General features: G+C 43.4%; 1 protein-coding gene across 2 annotated transcripts in view; it reads right to left on the reverse strand.

The window, feature by feature from the left end:
• The window catches only part of Kng1 (kininogen 1), a 23,045-nt gene extending 1,483 nt beyond the window's left edge, over positions 1 to 21,562 (reverse strand). Inside the window, exons 1-9 of one of the 2 annotated variants that reach the window (XM_021209830.2) lie at positions 21,162 to 21,562; positions 19,736 to 19,846; positions 17,551 to 17,632; positions 10,891 to 11,063; positions 9,706 to 9,813; positions 5,608 to 5,692; positions 4,869 to 5,041; positions 2,338 to 2,445; positions 1,749 to 1,835 (exon numbers count right to left, since the gene is read on the reverse strand). In XM_021209830.2, coding sequence (XP_021065489.1) covers positions 1,749 to 1,835; positions 2,338 to 2,445; positions 4,869 to 5,041; positions 5,608 to 5,692; positions 9,706 to 9,813; positions 10,891 to 11,063; positions 17,551 to 17,632; positions 19,736 to 19,846; positions 21,162 to 21,356 — 1,122 coding nt within the window. In that variant the 5' untranslated portion in view covers positions 21,357 to 21,562. Of the gene's footprint in view, positions 1 to 1,748; positions 1,836 to 2,337; positions 2,446 to 4,868; positions 5,042 to 5,607; positions 5,693 to 9,705; positions 9,814 to 10,890; positions 11,064 to 17,550; positions 17,633 to 19,285; positions 19,381 to 19,735; positions 19,847 to 21,161 lie in introns of those variants that run through there. The other variant, XM_029544719.1, reaches the window with a different exon arrangement.
• Positions 21,563 to 22,656: the final 1,094 nt, after the last annotated feature.

Below are 22,656 nucleotides of genomic sequence, written 5' to 3' on the forward strand. Positions count from 1 at the left end.
CTCTCTCTCTCTCTCTCTCTCTCTCTCTCTCTCTCTCCCTCCCCCCCTCTCTCCCTTTCTCTGTCTCAACTACTCCCTTAACCCCACTCCCCATGCCCTAAATAAACTCCATTCTATACGATACAATATTGTGCCTGGTCCCTCAGGGTGAAGGATGCCACAGCATGGGCCCACAGAAGCACCTTTTCCCCACACCGTACCCTACCTCAACCAAACACATCCCTGTTTTCTCATTCTTATTATAAAACACAACACTATTACTTTTCTAGAGAAATAAATTGACAATACTTCTCTTATACTTGAAAAATGTAGGCTCTGTTTGTGGTCCTAGGGATTGAACTAAGAACCTTGAACATGTTAGGCAGGTACTCCAGCACTGAGTTATAGCTCAGTACTGAGTTATAGTCCTACCCTGATTCTTCTTCTTAATAATACTCTAAGGCTAAGAGTTTTTCTTCATTTAGAAAAGTGGGTGGTTTGAGCACATACTCTCTCAGGTACTCATTTTGATAACTGATATAATTTCTGTTCCAACCATTGCTATTATTATCCTTAAAGGTCTTTATAGCTAAACTTACTTAGGCTGTGCCACCATAGGGCCTGCTCACAAGTGTGACAGGAAGGCCTTTTACAATGTGTCAGAGATAGTAACAAATGACAAGAACCTAAACAAGAAAAGGAAAGGTGGCAATCTACACAGAGGTGTGGCTTTCTGAATATGCGCAACCACCACCACCACCCCCTTTTACCAAGGTAGGAAGGCCACAGTTGAGGCCAGTGTTCAGAGATGAAAGAACTCAGGCTTTTGAGTCAAGTATCTTCTAGATGTCCAGATCATGATGGAAAGGGTGGGCTCAGAGTTGACCTGCTCTCAACACTATACACTAAGCCCACTTTGCTGCAAAATAAAACCACAGCACCTGCCCCCCCCAGGGCCCTCGATACTGGTGAGAATGTGCAAGGAGCTTGTTGTGCAGAGCCTGGGATGAGGGACTTAGTGAAGTGATTCACTCTGGAGCCTCAGAGCACTTCAAATCTTAGTGTCCCATCACTGGCAAGTGACGAAGCCCTAGGCACATTAATTCCTAAAAAGATGATGCAGAGCATTGCCTCTCAGATTTGAATCGTGTCTGGACCCCCTTGACGACCGTTTTAAAGTGCAGTTTGGTATTCTTTAACTGTAAAAGGGGAGTGAATCCACGTTTCTCACAAAGTCCTTCAATGCACAGAGCACAGCACAGCACACAGGAGTGCTAAGGCCTCAGGTGTGTCTTGGAGTCATGTGGCTAGTGGTAGTGCCCTGGCCATCTCCTCACTACCAGACACAGAACTACCAGGGAACGCTGACAATGACCTAAGTGATTGAGAGGTTACCTGTTCTTTTACTGCCAGAAAACTCAAGATCAGCATGGAAATGTACAGCCTCTTACAGGTTTAAAGCCATAACCCTCCCTCAGTTCACTTCATTAATGATTCTTTTCCTTTTTCTTTGTCCTTTTTCTTTTGCTTCTTCTTTGTTTGCTTCGCTTTTGTTGTTGTTTTCATTCAGGGTTTCTCTGGGTAGCCTTGGCTGTCTTGGAACTCACTCTGTAGTCCAGGCTGGCCTCAAACTCAGAGATCTGCTTGCCTCTGCCTCCCAAGTGTTAGGATTAAAGGCCTATGCCTGGCTATGCTTCATTTTCAATACCCAGATATTGCTTTTTGGATTAGGTAGAACTGACCCCAAGCTGACAGTACTTCAATCCTACCATTTCTAATGCTTGGCATTTCACGGTCGGGAAGACTTTGTTCTCCCAAGGTCTCATGTACACGTTAGCACTGCAGTTGAGACTTTGCTAATCATGAAAACAGAAGACAAGAGAAAATAAATCAGCATTAGTCATGAGGCACATGAGCAAGTGACCCTTACAGCATCACACAGGGACAGTGCTACTCACAGCAAGGTGCTTACAGTATCACACAGGGACTGTGCTGCTCACACCACACAGGGACTGTGCTACCCACACCAAGGTGCTTTCAGCATTACACGGGGAAGGTGCTACTCACACCAAGGTGCTTACATCACACAGGGACTGTGCTACTCACACCAAGGTGCTTACAACATCACACAGGGACGCTGCTACTCACATCAAGGTACTTACAACATCACGCAGGGACTGTGCTACTCACACCAAGGTGCTTACAACATCACACAGGGACACTGCTACTCACACCAAGGTGCTTACAGCATCACACAGGGACAGTGCTACTCACACCAAGGTGCTTACAGCATCACACAGGGACAGTGCTACTCACACCAAGGTGCTTACAGTATCACACAGGGATAGTGCTACTCACACCAAGGTGCTTGATCTCACAATCTTCTGTCAGCTCTGAGTAAATTTCCTTGGAACATTTGGTTTCTCTGGCTATGAACTCAATAACGTATTTAGTTCCTGCTACCACCTGTAAAGTTAATAGTACAAGACAAATATTTAATTAGGATTTCTAAAACAAATTATACTTTTTTTACTTCAGTGAGTTCAATGTTGGAGTCTTGAAATTTTAAATATTAACTGACCATCTTAGAAAGTTACGCTGTCCTTGTAGTGTGAGTACAAGTATAAAATTCTCTACAAGGTGCACATATCTGATTCAACGTTTTGTTTGTACGTATAGCTAAGAATTCTGGGTATTAGTTGGGTCAGCTTACTTCACTGAGGAAAAGAAATATAGGCTAAATGTTTGTACTTTAATAGTCACATGCTAATTTAAATGTTCATAAGCTACAAACCACACCTACCAAGTAACTCAAGGGCTTAAATTTTAGTACAATCTGAGGTACGGGAGGGAAAACTTAAAATATTTTCTTTAAATAGTTTTTGTTGTCTCTGTGCCAAATACTGAATCAGAAAATTCATGTGTAGTTTAAATTATCCAGTTAGGAAAATATTTAGATTATCTATTACTTTTTTTATATTTTTCAGATTAAGTAACCTCTTAAATATTTAAACAAGCCATTTGTTGGTGGAACATGCTTGTAATCCCAGCACTGGGGAGGCAGAGGAAGGTAGATCTTTGTGAGTTCATGGGCAGCCTGGTCTAGAGAGTGAATTTCAAGTCAGTATGGACTGTATAATGAGATACTTTCTCAAAAAAAATTTTAATGTAGTTAGGAATATATCTAACCAAATGATTCAAAGACTACTACAATAAAATTCTCTACAATAAAAAATTCTAGATATTGGCAAAGGAAATTACAGAAGATACTAGACAATGGAAATATAGCCCATGGTCCTGGATAGGCAAAATTAATAGTGTGAAAATATCTGTACTACCACAGTTAATATATAGAATTAATACAATACCTATAAAAATTCCCATGTCATATGTCATAGGCTTAGAAAAAAATAACGAATTTATATGAAACCATAAAAGACCAAATGGCCAAAGCAGTCCTAAGGAGTAAGACAATGCTGAAGGTATTATAGTGCTTGACCTCAAATTACATTATAGAGCCATAGTGACAGAGGCAGCCTGCGACTGGTGCAAAAACAGACAGGAAGACCAACAGCACAGGCAGGAGCCAGCCCCAGGTATCAACAGATGGGGTTGCATGAAAATACAAAGTCTCTACACAGCAGAGGAAACAACCAGCAGTGCCCATAGCCCACATGATCAGAGAAAATCTTTACCAGCTACACTTCAGACAGCANNTGATATNCAGAATTAATAAANATATACAGAAATTAAATACCAAGGGAATAAAACTGTCAACCAGCACATAGGAAACANACNANCAGGCAGTTACTAAAGCAGGAGATTGTCCCCCATCAAACACTCTTTACAAAGATGCCTTTACGTTTTTGCCTAACACTCAACAGTAAGGGTCTGTTTGGCTTCATTTACTCAGTCCCATATTGTGTATCTACGTATTAGTAGTAGTAGGCATTTGTGTGTATGTGGGGAAGAGTACATGCCATGGCATGCATGTGGAAGTCAGAGGACAACTTTGTAGAATCGGTTTTCTCCTGTCCAGGGGTGGGATTCAGGCCCTCAGGCCAGTGTTACATGCCTTTATCATCTGGCCCTGCTGATCAGTTGGACAGTTTACTGTGTCTTTCGCTCTTAAAATTGAAATGACTATGACTATGGTCGCATATGGAGGCTCTTGTTAGATTCCTAGAAATACAACTTCTAAGCCTATTTCTTACTAGATTTAGAAGATCATGTCAGCCTCCACGGCAGGTTGCTTCTGTCTTGATAACGTTTCTTATCTACTTTCAGCTTAACTTAGCTTACCTTATTGTGGTTTAGCTTAATTAAGCTTATCCAGGAAAGCTAGTCTTTAGGTTGGAATCTGTCCTTTAACATTCTGATTATAGATGCCAGAGCTGTTGGAGATTTTTGCTTTTCTAATACAGCTACTCATTTTAAAGATGGTGCCACAAGAGATGGGATTTTAATAGTCACCCAGGGTCACCAAGGATAGAGGTGATGATAGAGCTGAACCTCTGACTCCAGATAAAGGCAAACAGCCTTTATTGATAGAGTGCATCCAGGGCCCAGGGAACAAAGGGAGAAAGAACATGCAACAAGAGTGAAGGCTCTCTCTCTCTCTCTCTCTATCTCTCTCTGTGTGTGTGTGTGTGTGTGTGTGTGTGTGTTAAGACAGGATATTGCTAAGTGTAGTCCAAGGTGACCTAGAACTTGTGACAAGATTCTTTTCCAGCCAAGACACTCAAGCATGCAGCACAGTTGGGACTTGGAATTTAAACCACCAAATCCTGTTGCCGAATCCTGTTTTCCCCACCAGAGCCAAGAACAGGGATCATATTACCAACTGATCTATACATAGGCTACAAACTCCCATCTTTCTATTTACAGACCTGTGATGTTGCTTTTGTCACGGTGTCAATCTTGAAATAGAAAGTATGCTTATTCTCTGCATTTAGCTGTGCAATGGAATGACCAAGTGCCTCCTTCACCAGCGGGCTGTCTACAGGTATGTCCCTGGGGCAGCCAGGGCAATGCTTGGGAAGTGCTTCTACCAAATCATCTCCTGAAAAGAAATCAGATTTAAAGTCGGTAGGTACACCCAAAGTGTAGTCTGGCTTTTCTCCTGTCACACACAACTTCTGCATTCTCATTTATAGAGGGTGTGAGGTAAGCAGAACAGGAGAGGGACCTGAGACAGTAAGGGACCTGAGACAGTAAGGGACCTGAGACAGTCCACTTCTCCTTGTTCTCTGGAAGATCAGATGTTTAGGTAAGCGTGTTTGCCCATGTTCACCCATATGCTATAATTGCTTAGATTTTTACACACTGATACAGGGTATTATATGTCCCAAGCCAGCCTTGAATTCTCCATGTAGATGTTGACCTAAAACTTCTGATCCCCTGCTTCAGTGTCCTGACTGACACGGTTACATGTATGCTACCACACCCAGTTTAAAATTTCCCATCTTTGATGTAAACTATAGAGAAATGATTAACTTTGAGGAAAGTGATTATGAACATAAAGGAATGATTGTCCAATGGCCAGCTTGGAGTCCCTGGACAGACCCAGTGCAGCATAGTAAGAAGGAGGCCCTGCCATGTCCCGTGTCTCCATGTGGGCTTTCTCACCTGGATGAAGGTCACAGCTCTGCGAGAAGTCGGCAATTTCGTTATCAGTATCCACGAAGGCATTACCTCTACAGTCACCACCATCCTGGTGGTTCAAAGTTATAAACATAAAACATTGTGAAAGCAAACAACTAACAAAAGTAAAAGGCAGTACGTCTACTTTACAAATCATTGCATCAGGAAAAGGAAGAAAGAGGAATAAAAGCTGAAAGCAAAGGAGAAAATGAGAAACACAGGTATCCATGATATCCATGCTAAGACGGAAACACAGAGGGGGAGGAGCTAGGATTGCCCACGGCACAGGGAGTGCCTAAGTAAGTGGGTTACTCGTGTGTGTGTGTGTGTGTGTGTGTGTGTGTGTGTGTGTGTGTGTGCGCGCGCGCGCATGCGCGCACGCACATGCACAAGTGCAGGTACCCACAGAAGCTAAAGCAGGGTGTTGAATCTCTTAGAGCTGGAGTTATAGGAGGTTGTGAGCTTCCAGATGTGGGATGTGGGTGCTGGGAGCCAGACTCAAGCCCTGGGAAGGAGCAGGGCTTCCCTAAACAGGCCGCTTCTCTAGTCTCTCCACCGTACGTTATGAGACAGGGTCTCTCTCATTGAACGCCGAGCTCACTGATTCCAGTAGGCCGCTGTCAAGTGAGCCCAGGAGTCTTGTCTCTGTCTCTCTGATGCTTGGGTTATAGATGTCTGCATGGGAGAGAGAGATCCAAAGACAAGCCCTTTGCTGACTGAGGTATCACTTCCCTGGCTTCCACTTTTGCTTTGTTTTGTTTTAGAGGCAGCTGAGCATATGGCCTTCACATGTATCTGCACAGGTGAGCACACACACACACATATACATACCTGCATATACCACACACACAAAGAATGGGCAAAGAATATATAATTACTCAGCCATAAATTTAATCCATAAACTTCTAGCCTACTTATGAAAATATTTCAGCAAAATAAACACATTAACTCAATTATTGATTGAGAAACTAAAATATAGTTAGCTATATAAAATACTGAATTTTCATGCAATAGAGTTTAAATTATTTATTTAAGCAAACAACTAATGAGTAAATGACATTTAAAAGATTTTAATAACTGTGCTTATCATTTATAAATCCAAGATCCGATTCTGAATAAAAAAACACCAAATATAAAAACAATTTCATTTACAAAAATGTTTGCTAGGGAGGATTGCTTTAGGGGCATCACTGGGAAGGGAGTCCCTTGGTGCCGTGGGGGCTCGAAGACCCAGGGTAGAGAATGCTAAGTTGCTGAGATAGGAGTGGGTGGGCAGGTGGAGGAGCATCCTCATACAGGCAAGGGGTGGGGGATGGGATGGGGGACTTGTGGAGGGGAAACTGGAAAGGGGGATAACATTGAAATGTAAATAATTAAAATAACCAATAAAAATGAAAAAATATGTGCTAAGTTATTAATTATCAAAAAATAGAAATAACCAAGATATCCAAAGGTAGGAAGGAATGCTATGGTTAAAAAAAAATCTATAGCCGGGCCTGGTGGCGCAGGCCTTTAATCCCAGCACTCGGGAGGCAGAGGCAGGNGGATTTCTGAGTTCGAGGCCAGCCTGGTCTACCAAGTGAGTTCCAGGACAGCCAGAGCTATACAGAGAAACCCTGTCTCGAAAAACAAAACAAAACAAAACAAAAAAAAATCTATGGTGTCCTTGCTGGAATATTTTTAGAGTCATTTTTAAAGTTTACTAAGCTTTCTAATGACTAGGAAAAATTTTTAGGTGAAAAACAAAAGTAGAGCATGAAAAATAATCAGAGGACTGAAGAACTGGCTCAGAGGTTCAGAGCACTGACTGTTCTTACAGAGGACTGTGGTTTGAGACTCAGCACCCCATGGCAACTCACAACCACCTACAACTTCAGTCCAAGGGATCTGATGCCCTCTCCAACCTCTGTGGACATTGCATGTACAAAGTCCAGAGATCATCTATGTAGGCAAAAAGCCTATATACATGAAATAAGTAAATGTAGAAAAATTAAGTAATATAATCACAACTTTAAAAAAAGTCAATGAAAAATTCCACCAACTCTTCTTTGGATAAACATGAAGGGAAGATGCACGAATCCCTCTGGGGGGTTAGGACCATTCTGCTTGCATTTGCATTGCCTGATGGCTGGTGGTCCTGTGGATCTCCTCATGTGCTTATTGGCTACCTTCAAATCTGGAGGTATCTGTTCAATCCTTTGCCCATTTTAGAAGTGGTCTGTCTTTTGGTGTTGAGTTCTGGGATTTTGAACATGATCTTCACATTAACCCCTTAAAGGGCAGAAGATTCACAAATGTTTCCTTTCATTTAGGGCCTTTCTTGATAGGGTCTTTTATGACTCTTTCTACAGTTATAAGTCAATGCGCGATTAAGTAGAATATCTGAGAAGTATTAAAGAAATCCCAAAAGGTATGCAAAATCAGAAAAAATCACCTACAACACTTTCTGAAGGATAACAGTGTTTTGAATTATAACACATTTATTTTCTATCACTTTTATAATTATATTACTTGACCTTGTATATATTTGCCTGACTCTGTATACCCAGTTTCTCTTTCTTCCTTCCTTTTTTTAAAAATTTAAATCTAAAATAAATTTTGAGATAGCATTGTCTCTCCATGCAGCCCTAGAAGGCCTAGAACTCAGTTTGTAGAGCCGACTGCTCTTGAACTCATTGACATCTGCTGCTTTTGCAGTGCTGGTAAAGGTGTGTGTCACCACACCCAGCCTCCTGTTTCCTCCCTATCTGTGGGAAGCAGGTGCAGCCACCCAGCAGCCAAAATGGTGCCCTGGCTCACTGCCAAGCCCCATGATCCCTGCTTGTTTACCAAGAACCTGATCATGCGCACCTGAATGACCATGAGCTGCCCACCTGACGCATAGCGTCATACAGCATGATGTTGAGTCACTGGCCTATCAACACGCACCCTGTCTGCATGCATGGCGCGCTGAATGCTGATTGGATGATGAAGAGTGGTGAGAGACGAGTGCAGAGGGTGGAGGCTGATAAATTGGGCGATCCTCCAGAATAAGGAAAGCTGCGAAAGCTAAAGGGGGGGGGCAGAAGCTGCAGAAGATGCTTGAACCCTGCCTTGGTGTACATGTCATCTTTTCCCCACCTCTGCTGGCCGGAGTCTGGGGTCGCGGCACCCATCTTCCTTCATTTATTTAGGTCTTTTTGGTTTTCTTTCTGAAACAGCAGCTTTCCAAACCAATGAAGGCCTCAAACCCACTGAACTGAGGAAGATGACTGAACTTCTAATCTTCCTTTCTTCATTGCTCCTGTGAGTAGAGTTTGTGTCCTAGTTTTTTTCTTGTCCTTAACATATTACAATGATTTGCTAATGTCACAAGAGGCTCAGGAAGCAGTATTAATAATCTATGGACTGCTGTACCTTGCATAACCATTTCCTAAGGATGCATACAGCATTTGTTTCCAATGCTTTACCATGAAAATTAGCAAAGTGTGGTCTAGTTTTCTCACCTTTCCCTCATGACATAAAACTGTCAAAGCAGAGATACTAGATTAAAGAAGCATGTACAATAATATTCCAGGAAGGTTCATTCCTTAGTCACCTTGGCATTCACTGGCCACAGAACAAGATGTCATGCACAGCAGGAGATTCCCAGAAGCAGGGTGGGGTGGGGGGGCATGTATAGAGGATTTGGGGGATAGCATTTGAAATGTAAATGAAGAAGATATCTAATAAAATTTTTGAAAAAAAAAAAAAAGAATGACAGGAGAAGAGGGAGGGTGAGGAAGCACCACAGGGGAGTTTGCAGGAAGAAGCTGGGACACAGAGGACCCTGTGTGAACATGGAGCACACCTGAAGGAAGAGGAGGCCAGGAGAGTGTGAAAACCCATCACCATGACAAATCCCATACCTAATCCCTGACAGGATGGAAATATGTAGTGTGACACACACATGGATGCCTTGACCAGCAACTTAGGTCCTAAGACTCTGGTTGGATCTGAGTAAAACTAAGTGACATCTTGGTGTCAAGTCACAGAGAAAACTGGAAACACTGAAAACACTGTCAGCAAAATGGGAAAGAATATCATTAGATGTCTGCTACTTACACCATTGGGAAGGGCCACGCAGTCTCCATGGAGGGAAGGAAAACGCTTCTTTGAACAATTTGTTTGCACAATTGTGTAGGTAATGTCAAAATTCAGGCCANCCACCACCTAAAATGAGTTAGGTTGAATGAGTACTTGAACCTCAGGTTGAACGTTATTCACAGTGAGCAAGTTATAAATGTCTTTAAACAATGGATTGGATATAACAAGTGTTCAAGAAGTACAAACCGTCATTATTACTGGGCAATAGTATCACTGAGCAAATGTTGAGTATTGTGACAGACACACATATAGACACACACAGAGACATATACAACACACTCCCCATGAAACTTCTAAGTAGCTGGAAATGTAAAGTTATATGCATATATTATATGTGTATATATATATATATCTTTAATATCATATAAGATATACATGAATGCAGGTTGGTAAAGTAAACATCGCACACAGGAGCAAGTTGAAGTAAAAGTACAGACTGTTAGTCTAAATTGAGGAATTCTTAAGAAACTGAAATTCAAAGGACCAGATGAGCTCTCAGAAAAGCCGCGATCAAGGAGCCAATAAAAAATCTGATTCCAAGCTAGGCCTGGTGGTCAAAGCCTTTAATCCCAGCCTCAGAGGCAGAAGTAGGAAGATCTCAGATAGATTGGGGCTACCCTTGTTTACAGAGTGAGGTCCAAGGCAGCCAGGACTGTGTAGAGACTCTGCCTCAAACAGACAAAACAAAGAAACAAATGATCAGATTACTAGATATTTCCACTGAACACCACCAGGAGGAAGTGGGCAGTATAATTTAGGGCATACCTAGAAAGTTGTGTCCACCTTTCTATGAAAAATTTAATATTTTGGTGCCATTTTTAATGACAGGAAGATAAAAATATAGATTGGTAAAACATTAAAGCCAGAAAGACACTCATTTTTCCATTTCTGGGAAGAAAACCTGCAGTGCTGAGGGAATGGGTGTGTGAGAGTTCTTTGCCTTTAGTGCATATCTCAGCTCACCTGGACCCCTGAGAAGCTCCTTGCCTTAAGAGTTATTCTCATGAAAACACTGGGCACTCTAGGACGATGCCAGCATATGCCAGGCAGGTTCCTCCTGCCAATGGTTCATTTTTAGGTGACAAAATGCCAATCTAACAGATTTTTAAGCACATCACATGTCTTGAACAATGAAAAACAAACCTGTCCTTGTGCACTTTTTACTTTTCTGAGAGCAAAGAGGTGGCTGTGATCTGTGTTGTTGTTGAAATATTCGATGGCGTGTTTCAGAACAGGCTTCAGGTCTGGACTATCTGTCGATATGGGGTACACACAACCCGCACAGTGGTACTCCTCTGTCACTATAGGGCCCTTACCTTGACAAACAACAAAGAGACAGCATTAATAACTGAAAACGCATCTCATATTCATTGTCCTAAACCCATGAGACCATTTAGAAAGATCCTGAAAACCTGACTTTCTGTAATTCATGCTTGAGTTAAAGATAATGTGAATTTAGGACTCCTGTGCAGTCAAAAGCAAAGATGGAGATTGTTGAGAACAGTTATTTTATGCTATTCTATTGATTGCATTTTTTGACAGGGTCTCATATATTCTGGAAGTGTCTACGCAGCTAAGATTGGCTTCAAGCGTCTGATCCTCCTTCCTCTGCTTTTCTCCAGAGGCTTCTATGGCTGCTGTATGAACTGATGGGGATCGAACCCGGGCCTTCGGGCATACTAGCTTCTCAGGACAGGGTTCAGGAAGGAAGTTGTGTGAGGAGAATTTTGAGTGCTTGTGAGAACACTCCAAGAATACAAGACAGGAAGGAGTCTTGTGACCTCAGTTTCTTGAAAGCACAGAATTATTCTAGGAATGAGGGTTCATGCTCCTCCCAGATACATCAGGAATGAGTTTACTTCAGATCGTTCATTGTTGTTTGCTGCTGTTATTCCATTTCATCTTTAACCTCTCCTTCATATGAGTGTACGGAAGAACATGATTTTGTCACGTGTGGCTTATCCCTGTGATTGTATACTGCTTGAACTCATGGGAACCTAATTCAGCTGACCTTTCTAAACCCTCGCAGCAAACATTATCTGAAGCTCTGAATAAAGTTGGTTGTTTCATGAGGCTGTAGTGTGCCTCACTTATCAGCTCCATTGTCCAGGTCCCACCACCTTTAGAGTGGTGAGTTTGGCTGAGCTACATCACTAGGCCCCCATTTTAATGCATTTCCATGACCACAGTAATACACTAACTCACCATTTTATAAAGTGAAGCACATTACAGATACAACATTTTTTTTCAAGGTTAATGAAAGGGCCCTGACACCTAACTATCTGATAAAGTCAGTCGGATGCTGTGACTCCTGGAGAAGAGCCCTCCCCCCTGAACAGGATTGTCTTTCCATTGTTTATGTCACACAGTATTTTGTTACACTTGCTAAGCTTTACATTCAGTGTTTGTCATTTAAAGGAAGTCATTGTGAGGTGATGTGCTGGCCAGAAAGTATTCCTCTTTGTTTTCATATAAGTAGAACACAAGGCAAGAGGAGCCTTTCCTTGAAGTCCATCTGCCCTTGCTATCTATCTCCTTGCAGGTGCTGAGCTAGGTTCTAGGGAGACATTAAGTGTCACATCTGTGAGGTGATGACAGTCAGGTAGAAAGGACAGAGTGTAGACAGATAATTTCATGGGGTGGGCAAGAGCTAGGAAAGACAGGAGGCCAGAATATGGTGAGGGGGACATCCATGGAGAGGATGAGCACAATGAGCTAGAAGGAAGAAGGTGGTCAGAGACATCAGCAAGACCTGTGAGGGGGTGAGGTGCAGAGAAGGGACAGATGGTGCTGGGAAATAAGGATGGGGGAGGAACCGTAGCATGGGAGGTGGCATCTATTCAGTTTGCCAGAGTGACACAGAGAGGGCCAGTTTGATTTAGGGATTCTCTGAGAGAGAAGACGGTGCTCCAGGCAGGAGATACTGACCCTGTTTAGAATCGCAGTCTACACCCAAAGCTCACAAGTTCTTTGGCAAATCTGATGAGAGCTGTGACCTCTCCCCAGGAAAATGCAAATAATCCCAGGATGTACGNAGGATTTTAGGGTCCCCATAGGCTCTCAGAAGTGAAGAATATGCTGATGTGGAATGAGCAACCACTCAGTGGTTTACAATAAAACAATGTCAAATATTTTTATAGGTATCTATATTAAATTACCAAGGTGAGTGCCCTGTCTGATAGAGGATGGCTGCAGAGTGAGAGAGATGCCACCTCAGGATGAAGGCTTCCTTACCTCTTGGAACACACTTCCTGGGTGCCTACTGTCCTTGGATCTCTCCTCCAACATCTGTCTCTCTCCCTCCTCCCCTCTTTCCTTTTGAGACAAGGCCTCATATACCCCAGGATATAATATTCCCCAGTGTGGGAATTACAATTGTGCACTATCATATTCAGATATAGTTGAATCTTAAATGTGTCACAAAGTCCAATTTGTCAAAAACCATTATAGATCAAGCTAATAACTAGCAGGTGATCTTCCTGAGATGACCACCTTAGATTAACATCTACGATGGAACTCCAGTAGGCCCAGGAGAAAATCATTTTAGCAAAGATTCCTGCTATTAATATGCTTTTCTTGTTATTATTAAACATATATGACAATCTCTAGGTATTAGCGCCCCCTCCCCTTTGAACAGATCTCGACAGACTATGAAGTCATACTGTCTTGTTGTGACACTGTATAGACTAACAGACGACTTTTCAACTTTTTATGATGATCCTGTAAGAATTCCTAAAATTATATCAGCATTTATTAAGCTCTTTTGTAGTGGGACTGCTATTAGATTCTCTTCTGTTAATCACAACTGCAATGAAGAGCTCCGCCAGTCTCCCATTGTGTCACCAGTTAATTGCTTCTACTACTCAGAGCACATTCTAAGAGGTCATAAAGCTATTAATCAAAGGTCATTAAAAAGGAAGTAATGATTTATTATAAGTGCTTGGACAGATGATAAAATATTGACTGCGTTTGTCTATACAAAATAATAACTTAGTTATGAGTTTTAACTTTCAATGAACCTGGAGAGCTGAGACAGGTGATTGATGTTTAGCAAGATAATTACTCCTAATGAACATGCATGTAAACATTCTCGATTGTAAACTTCTATTTCAATTTATGATTTGAACTTATGTGTGAAATTGTGATGAACTTTTGAGCATGTGATCATGCATTCTGAAAGATGTATAAGTGCTGAGGACAAAGAGAAGAGTTGAGGAGAAGTTTTTAGACAGAACACTTTTTAGACAGAACTGGGTTCAAGAAGAAGTATAAGCATAGTATTGGGAGAAAAGGCATTGAGAGTAGGAGTGTTATTGTGACACCAGAGCAGGAGGAGAGAGCAAGCTTAGAAGGAGAATGCAGAGTAGAATAACGTAGAAACTAAAGATAACATTAAAAAACTAAGAGACCAGTGTGCAGAATGCAGAGGGAAAGAAGAAAAAAGAAGCTGTAGAGAGCAGCAGAATCAGGCAGACTTCCTCTTACTAGGGGACAGAACAGGTCCTTTCTTAATAACAAAGCAGGCTTAGTATTATTAAAGGGGCAAAGCTTTCTTCTTACAAACTGGGGTTTAATTCATTTAGCATAAAAGGTCTATGCAATAAAGATTGGGGTTCATTTTTCACCCAGAATGACTGAGATCTTTCTACACTTACACTTGGGCTTTTGTTCCATATACATATGTAAGTATAGATGTGTGTGGGTAAGTATGTAATTGTGAGAATGCATGCAAGCAGGCCCCAACTGATTTTAATGGAAAGGTATAAATGCACATGCATGAATCTATATATGATTTATGTGAGTTTATGCGTATTTGCTTATGTAAAAGTTTTCCTTCTGTGAGTGTGAGCATGATTCTCTTGTCCTGGTGTCAATAGAAGTTTTTTGCTTCAAACTTCCCCGTAGTGTGACAAGCAAGAGGCATCTGGACAAAAAGGAAAGGCTCTAGCAATTAATCCATGGCTTAATCTCCTACTATTTTAAGATGAAGAGCTAAGTGTCAGAGACTGTAGTTTCTGGTCTCAGAGAAACACAGGAGGAAGGTCAGCTACAGTAGCAAAGTAACTTAAACTCAGATAAATAATTTTTTTATTATTATACATCAACTCTAAATATCTTGTAAGACATACTTCCCCCTCCACTGCCTCAAAAACAACCAATGAGAAAGAAGACCCTGTGGGGGCTGTCCCCTGGAACTAATTCACGTACTTTGTTGCAGTAGTCAAAAGCTGATTTAACACAATAGGTATGATCTAGTCAGTAGACTAAGTCTTAGGCTATTCTGCTGATATCCAGCCCCCTACATCACTAGCTGCTCAACACAGCTCTCCTCAGGACTGTGTGGTGTAAGGCATCTCTGCTGCTGTCAGAAACCTGATGAACAGTTTTCACTTCTCTTCTTGCAGAAGAGGTTGGATCAAAGAATTGGACAGTTCTACAACTGTAGAGAATTTGATGGGAAGGTTGGGAGACTTACAGAACAAATGAAATGAAAGCCACAGGAGCTGTGGAGATGACCAGGGCAGACACACACACACACACACACACACACACACACACACACACACACACACACCAGCCAGCTCTCATTCAAGACAGAACAGAGTAGGAGAAGAGAGCGGGTTTGAAGGAGGGAAGAGTAAGAAGGGTAACGTTCCTCTCCTGGGTAACTGCGTGCCTTCCATTCTGCACATTTCTATACAGATGGTTTTGAAATAGGAATAGAACTTTCCATTGCTGATGGGAGCTGATGAGCTCTTCTCTGCTTTAAATGCAACTTCTTACAAGAGCTGAAGTTCAGTGCCTTTGCAGGTTCTATGTGGACAACTTAGGTCAGTGTTTGGAAAACATGCCCCTGTAGTGAGTAACCATATGAAAGTCGAAGATGCTGGTCCAGGGGATTCTCTCTCTCTCTCTCTCTCTCTCTCTCTCTCTCTCTCTCTCTCTCTCTCTCCTCTCTCCCTCCCTCCCTTCCTCCCTCCCTTCCTCCTTCCTTCCCTCTTCACCTTGTAGAGGCCAGCTCCAGGAAGGTTTTCTTGATTGGCATCGCCCATACACACTCATCCCTCTACAAACCCTTGGCACCTTTACAACATTATAGAAAATTATAATAATGGCTGTATCTGTTCATAAGTTGCTTTTTATTTTTATTCTTTTTTTAAGATTTGTTTATTTATTTCATGTATACAAGTACAACTGTTGCTATCTTCAGACACACCAAGAAGAGAGCATCAGAACTCATTACAGATGGTTGTGAGCCACCATGTGGTTGCTGGGAATTGAACTCAGGACCTCTGGAAAAGCAGTCAGTGCTCTTAACCACGGAGCCATCATCTCTCCAACCCCTATTTTTATTCTTAAAGGAGGGTTTTTTTTTCTTTTTTTAACTAAGGACCTTCTCTAACCACTCTCCTACAGAGTATCTGTATAACCTTAGGTAAATTACTTCACTGTTCAGACTCAGTTTCCTCTTCTGAAAAGTGAGGGTGTAAGACCACACTGACTGACCTGTAATGTTTGGAGGAGTTAATGTATGTAAAGTCCCCAGATCATAAGTACTCAGTGAGTGTCAGCTCTCGTCATCCAGAGTCTGTGGTAAGATGCCCAGACATTGCATGTTTAGATTTATCACCTCATTTCCTAACATTCCATCCTGTCAAGGGTGTAGTTCTATCATGGCCTTCGGAGACAAGAAAAAGGAAGCTGATAAAAATTTGAAATGAAGCTGGATTTGGAGGTGCACAACTTTAGTCCCAGCACTGAGGAAGCAGAGGGAGGTGGACCTCTAGACCATCCTGGTCTAGAAAGCCAGCTGTAGGACAGTAAGAACTGTTACACCAAGAAACTATGTGTCTTCAAAAAAAAATAACCAAGAACAAACAAACAAATAAGAAACAGAAACAAACAAAAAGGGAGAGTTGAGGTGTGGTCTTCTGCTATCTGTTGTAATGCTAAGTACAGTCCCTCAGGACCTGGCTGTCCCAGAGAACATACACCATGGCCCCAAGTTATTTCACATTGGTAAATAAAGATGCCAATAGCTAATAGCTTCACGGAGGAAACATAAGTGGGCTTTAGGTTACCTAGACTGGGGGCCAGACAGGGACCTCTGAGGAAAAGAAGGTGAAGAAGGAGAAGCCACCATAGCATGGGTGAGCAATAAAAACGACTCTGTAGGCTGGCCAATTGGAGTTAAGAGCAATCCAGATGAAACATAGTAATTAATAATCTGACATTATTTATAGGAAATTAGATTCTAACAGAATAGAGGGTAAGCGGCTGCCTGGCATTTGTACTGTTTAAGGCTTATTGCAAACATGAAGGTTGACTGTGTCTTTTATCCAGGAACTAAATGACCTACGGTGAGGTAGAAACCCTGGGGCAGGATTAAATAATTTCTACAACAAAGAAGGAATGATTGCAGACCAGCGCACACCTCAAAGCCGACACTCAGCTCCAGGTAGGATGCTCTGTAGGAATGGAGTCAGATTCATGGTGCCTCATCCTTTGTCAGCCAGCCCCGGAACCCCCGCCTCCACCCGCCCCTAAGAGCACAGGAGTTAGGACAGGTCTCAGGGGATGACTGACACAAGCCTGGCCCAATCCAAGAACTTGGTGCAGTGCTACTCTGCCCACCATCTACCACAATCCCAACAGTACAGATGCCATTGCCAGCTTCTGGGAGGGTGAAGCCAGTTAGTCTGGGTCGTGTTCTTGAAACATAGGAATAATTACCATATTACCATCAACATTCCACAACCCCCAGGCTCCCACACACTGCCACCAACAGGCCAGGTCACCCACCTGGAGTAATCTTGCAGCTCTGGGTGACTATGGAAAATTTATTTTCTCTCTTTCCCACAGTTGCTGTGCATTCTCCAGTGGCCTGAAAGAAAAGAAAGAGGGCATTTGGTCTACTCTCTTTCTCCTGGAGACACCTAGCTAGTGCTGTTACTAAATGTGGCTTTTAAAAAAAAGAGAAGGTTTTTCTCTAATAGAGATTTTATTTTGCTTTCTTTAGATTTACTTGTTCTAATGCATGGGTGTCTGTACACCGCATGTGTGCCTGGTGCCTGCAGAGCCCAGAAGACAGTGGCAGCAGCAACGGAACTAGAGTTACAGAGGTTCTATGTGTCCATCTGGGTGTTAGAAACCCAACCCAGGTTTCTGAAGAGCGGCAATCGCTCTTAACCACTCAGCCATCTTTCCAGCCCATTAACCACCTTGTGAGACGTGAGAATGAATATTAATGTGACCTAGTGATTGTTTCCACAGACCACTGATCTTCACGGGTCCGGGAGAGGCAGAGTAAGGTCTCTAAATGTGAGCCCTGATGTGGAGCTCTGTGACTGCTTCTCTGTCACCCAGCTGGATGTTGTGCCTCAGGACCAACAGGAAGAGCTTCGTCTTTGATTCCCCCTCAGTTTCAGTGGGTGCCTGCTCTTTACATAAATGTCAGCTTAACCTCTTAGAACCTCCCACTTCCACACTGCTGGCTGTGCGTTGTTCCTGCTGCCTGGGTGCCTCTCACTGCCTCAGTTTACGCACCTTGTGGAAACAGCACCACAGGTCCTTGACAGGTTGCTGTGGAGAGTCAGTGTGCCAACACACAGGAAGTGCCTGACAAAGCAGCACACAGTCGGTGCTCACACAGAGGCTGTCCGCTCTTAGTGGTGAACACTATCAAATAGGGTTGACTTGGCCTTCACTTTTGCCCACTGTCCTGAGTATCAGGAGCTGTTGTGTGAAGCTCGAGCCCACCCTGATGTCTCCTGGTAGCTCTGAAGGACTGACTACAGGGCATAGCGGCTGCCACACAAGCTCTCTGAGGGCAGTCCTGGTCTCCTAATCTGGAACACGGTGCTGTTACAACTGTGAATGAGCACAGGTTTTAACAAACACATGAAGGATGCTGACATCCTGGCTAAGAGGGGATCCTAGCATGTGAGAAGACAGGCTTGCTTCTCGGGCAGAGCATCCCCTCCCACCAGTGCAAGGCAATCAGCTGGTGCTACAGCCAGTGTTCTTTAAGAAGCTATTGTTAACAGATCCTTTGTATTATGTATCTGGCTTCAGCCTCCCTTGCAGCCAGTGATGTCAATATTGTCTCATTTTAACAGGATAAAGCACCGACTGAGGGACGCCGTGCAGTAGAATCAAGATTTGTACTGAGGCTCGGTATAGCTGAAACTCCCATATTCTTCCTTCACTAGACTGTGAACTCAACCCAATGTCTTCCTGTTGTCTCCCTGGGGTCTGCTGCACAAGTTTAGTCGCCTATGTGGCGCATCCTCTAGTGAGTGGGCACACACTTGTTTAATGTTGACGTATTTCTGGTTCTCGTGTCTTCTCAGGAACACGGATAGGGTGTGGGTAACTTTTCTATATATTACAAGGTTCTCATCTTTCATAAACAGGCTCTATAAAATAAACCATTTCCTTATAATTAACCACATCAACAAAAACCATATCTGATGACTGGGAGAGCATTATAGTGCATATTCAGAACAGAGTACCATAGATGTATGAACAATTATACCTTTGCCACTTGCAACATGGAAGGAACTGGAAGTCAGCAGGTTAGTGAGAGCATCTAGGGACAGGATGTCAAAGGCTGACAGGGGGTGATGTCACCTAAGGTAGGAGCAGAAATGTAGTCACCAGCAGTTGGAAGCTGGGACAGGACAGGGCTGGCCAAGGATCACTGAGTGACAGATAGACTGGAGTGGGCACAGATGACAATGTTATACTGTTATACTGCAGAATAGCTAAAAGGACTTTGAATTTTGTCACCATGAACAGCTGATGACTGTCTGAGGTGACAGGGGGCCCTGCTGTAAACAAGCGCCTGGGAATCAAGTGGTCCGGAATGCCCCACAAAGGTACAAGTTTCCCACTCATCTGTCATTTACCAGTCTCCTGTGCATCTCACAGCACCCTGAGGGTTGCCTGGGTCAGGCTGGGGCTTTCCTATAAAGAGCACACTCACGGCTTCCTCGGTGTCCTTGAAGTTGCAGTCCTGCCAGGCGAGGCCACTCTGAGCAGGGCAGTTGCCCTCCTTGATTCGATACTTGAGGAAATAAAAGGTTGGCACGCCATCCTGAGGAAAGCAAGGGTGACACCTGGAGTCACTCAGGGGACCCAGCGGCAAGTTTGTGGACCCTGACACATCACAAACAGCAGTCCTGAGCAGACGCAAGGACAGCCGTGTTTATTAAAAATTTAATGTTTACATTTNTATAAATACTCCTTGGAATGATGTTCATCATATGCTTATATTCTTAGTGATTTCAAAGCAGTATCCATAGTATTATCCTGGCATCTTTTATGTAAACCATGGTTTACATGTATGTACATATATGAGTTCAACACGTCTGGGTGAAGCTGGGCATGGGGGAGCCTGGAATCCCAGTAGCACACTTGGTGGGTTGAGACAGGAGGACCTTGAGTTCAAGGCCAGGAGAGCTACATGGANCTTGTACAAGGAAACTCCCATGGGCCATCTGTCAGCAGGGGAGACACTAGGGGATGTGGTCCTGAGGGNAGGAAGCAGACTGCCCAGGCTGGCCAGAAAACACAACGTAGTCCCTGGAACTGGAGTTAGAGATGGTTGTGGCTACCATAAGTGCTGGGAANTGATCCCAGTCCCTGCCCGCATGAGTAGCCAGTACTCGGAACCACTGAGCCATCTCTCTAGTCTGTAACTTTGTTTAAATAAAATATTAAAGACAGTTTTTCTCTAATTTATGCACCCTGCGTTCATTCCTTTTCTACCTGCGTGCACTGACAAAGCAGTAAGAATATAGTAAAAACCTGCCAAAGTGTGCTCCTGATGGAGCGTAGGTGGTAGAGTCCTAAGGTTGATTCCCCAATATCACAGAAACCTGGCATGGGGGCACATGCCTGTATTCATAGCACCAGGGAGATGGAGGCAGGAGGATCAAAAGTTTAAGGTCATTATCAGCTACACAGCAAGTTTGTGGTTAGTCTAAAGCTAAATGACACCCTGGCTCAACCTCCCTGCCCCCCCCCAAAAATAAAGAAAGCTAGTGGAAACATTACTAATAACCTCAAGGGATCAGCCACACACATGTGGTACTAGATACTTGGTCCAAGGCAATAATGCCAACTCTCTTCTTACTCCCTGTATCCATCCCAGGAGGGAACTCTCCCTTAAGGCTGGAAGATGGCTAAGTTCACAGATGCAGTGCATTCCCCTGCTGCAAGCTGACTGCGTTGCTGGATTCCCCACTATGCCAGTCCCTTTCAAACATCTCCATCTTCTGTGGTTTCTTTCTTCCTGGGATACTGCTTTCATGATCACCCAGGAAGCCTAAGAACTAGCCATCTCCAACCTCTACGCCATACCTGAGAGCACCAATTACAAGTGGTTTCACAGGAAAGCTGTTACTCACCGTTTTTGTGCCCTTGGTCATTCGGTACAACACAAACTGGTTGCCGCTTTGTAACCTAGCATTAAGCTGCTTCAGAGCGGCATCCACAGCCTGAAACACAGTCTCATCATTGCAGTCAATTTCCTGGGCCTCTTCTCCCTGTGTTAAACTCAGCAGGAGTCCGGAGCAGAAGAGCAGGATAGTGATGAGCTTCATGATTTAAGGGTCCCTCTAGAATTGAGGAACTGTTTTTGCCAAGAACGGGAAACCAACTCAACTGATTTTGGCAGCCTCCAGGCTCTGATCTCTCCTACCTCCTCCCTCTGCCTCACCACGTAGGCCCCTCTTTAGATTCTTGAAGTCGCCCCTTGTGTGCCCTCTTCCCAGAGAACAAACAGGACTCTGCTTGAGGTCCAACCAGGTATGGACCTGGAGCATTGCAACATGGGATTGTTGACCTGTTTGCCTTTGGAAAGAATGTGGGATTGCAGAGTCCATTTCTAAAGCATTGCTCAACTCTCCACAGGGAATTACAGCAGAAACCAGTAAAAGGAGCTAAAAACAACAACCATTTCCAGTACCCTCTTACTACTCTTGGCCCAGTTACAAAGGTCTCTGCATACGTGAACAATGGGGACAATGTAAAAATACCTTCTGCACGATATTACTTGTGGCATGTCAGAGTGTACAGACACAGGGTTTTGTCAGCTCTGGTGTTTTCTTGAAAAGCACAAGTGCAGGAACATCAGCCACATGCTGGGAGCTCCACCCAGGACACTGGCACATCTGACAAGCCATGGGCATCCTCTTTGGCCTCTGGCCATGCCACCCTCTCTGCTGGGTTCTACTGCTCTATGTGAAGAAGGGGTGGGGCCAGCAGATTCTCACCTGATTCAAGTGCTTCCCTCACAAGCCTCAGGCTGGCAAGCATAGTTTGAAGCCAGGAGTTCACAGAACACCTCTGGGTGGTGACACANGATTGTAACNCTGGTATTCCTACTTTAATCCAGAAGGGGAAGGCCAGAGGATCACCAGGAAGTTTAGGTGCCCTGGAGTATGAAAGCAAGAAAAGCAAGGAGACCTGTGTTACCAAGGTGTCTGGGGAGGCATCTCTCCTGAGAGCTCTCTGATGTCCACATGTGGGCTGTGGCCTTTGTGTGCCTGCATACATACGTTCTCATCCTTTCTCAGTCTCTCTCACAAACACGTAATAATAATGACAATAACAATAACAATAAGGAATAAAAGAAAAGAAAGGGAAGACAGAGGGAAGGAAATTAGGAAATACAAAGGAAAAAGAAGAAATAAAAGTAAAAAAAATCATCTCAAATGTTGGCTTCTGTGTGGTTGATGGGGATCTCTAGTATGAGCTGGAGTCTGCCTGAGAGGCCTGGATGCCGGGAGCAGGGCGTGGTCAGCATGTGCTGAATGGGAACTTTATGGAAGTGCAGCAGGAACAGGCGCTGGGCCAGAGATCCTAAGGAATGCCAATGTAGCTCTACCCATGACCTTCTAT

The sequence above is a fragment of the Mus pahari genome, chromosome 12 (genome assembly GCF_900095145.1).
Source record: "Mus pahari chromosome 12, PAHARI_EIJ_v1.1, whole genome shotgun sequence".
Classification (NCBI taxonomy): Eukaryota; Metazoa; Chordata; class Mammalia; order Rodentia; family Muridae; genus Mus; species Mus pahari.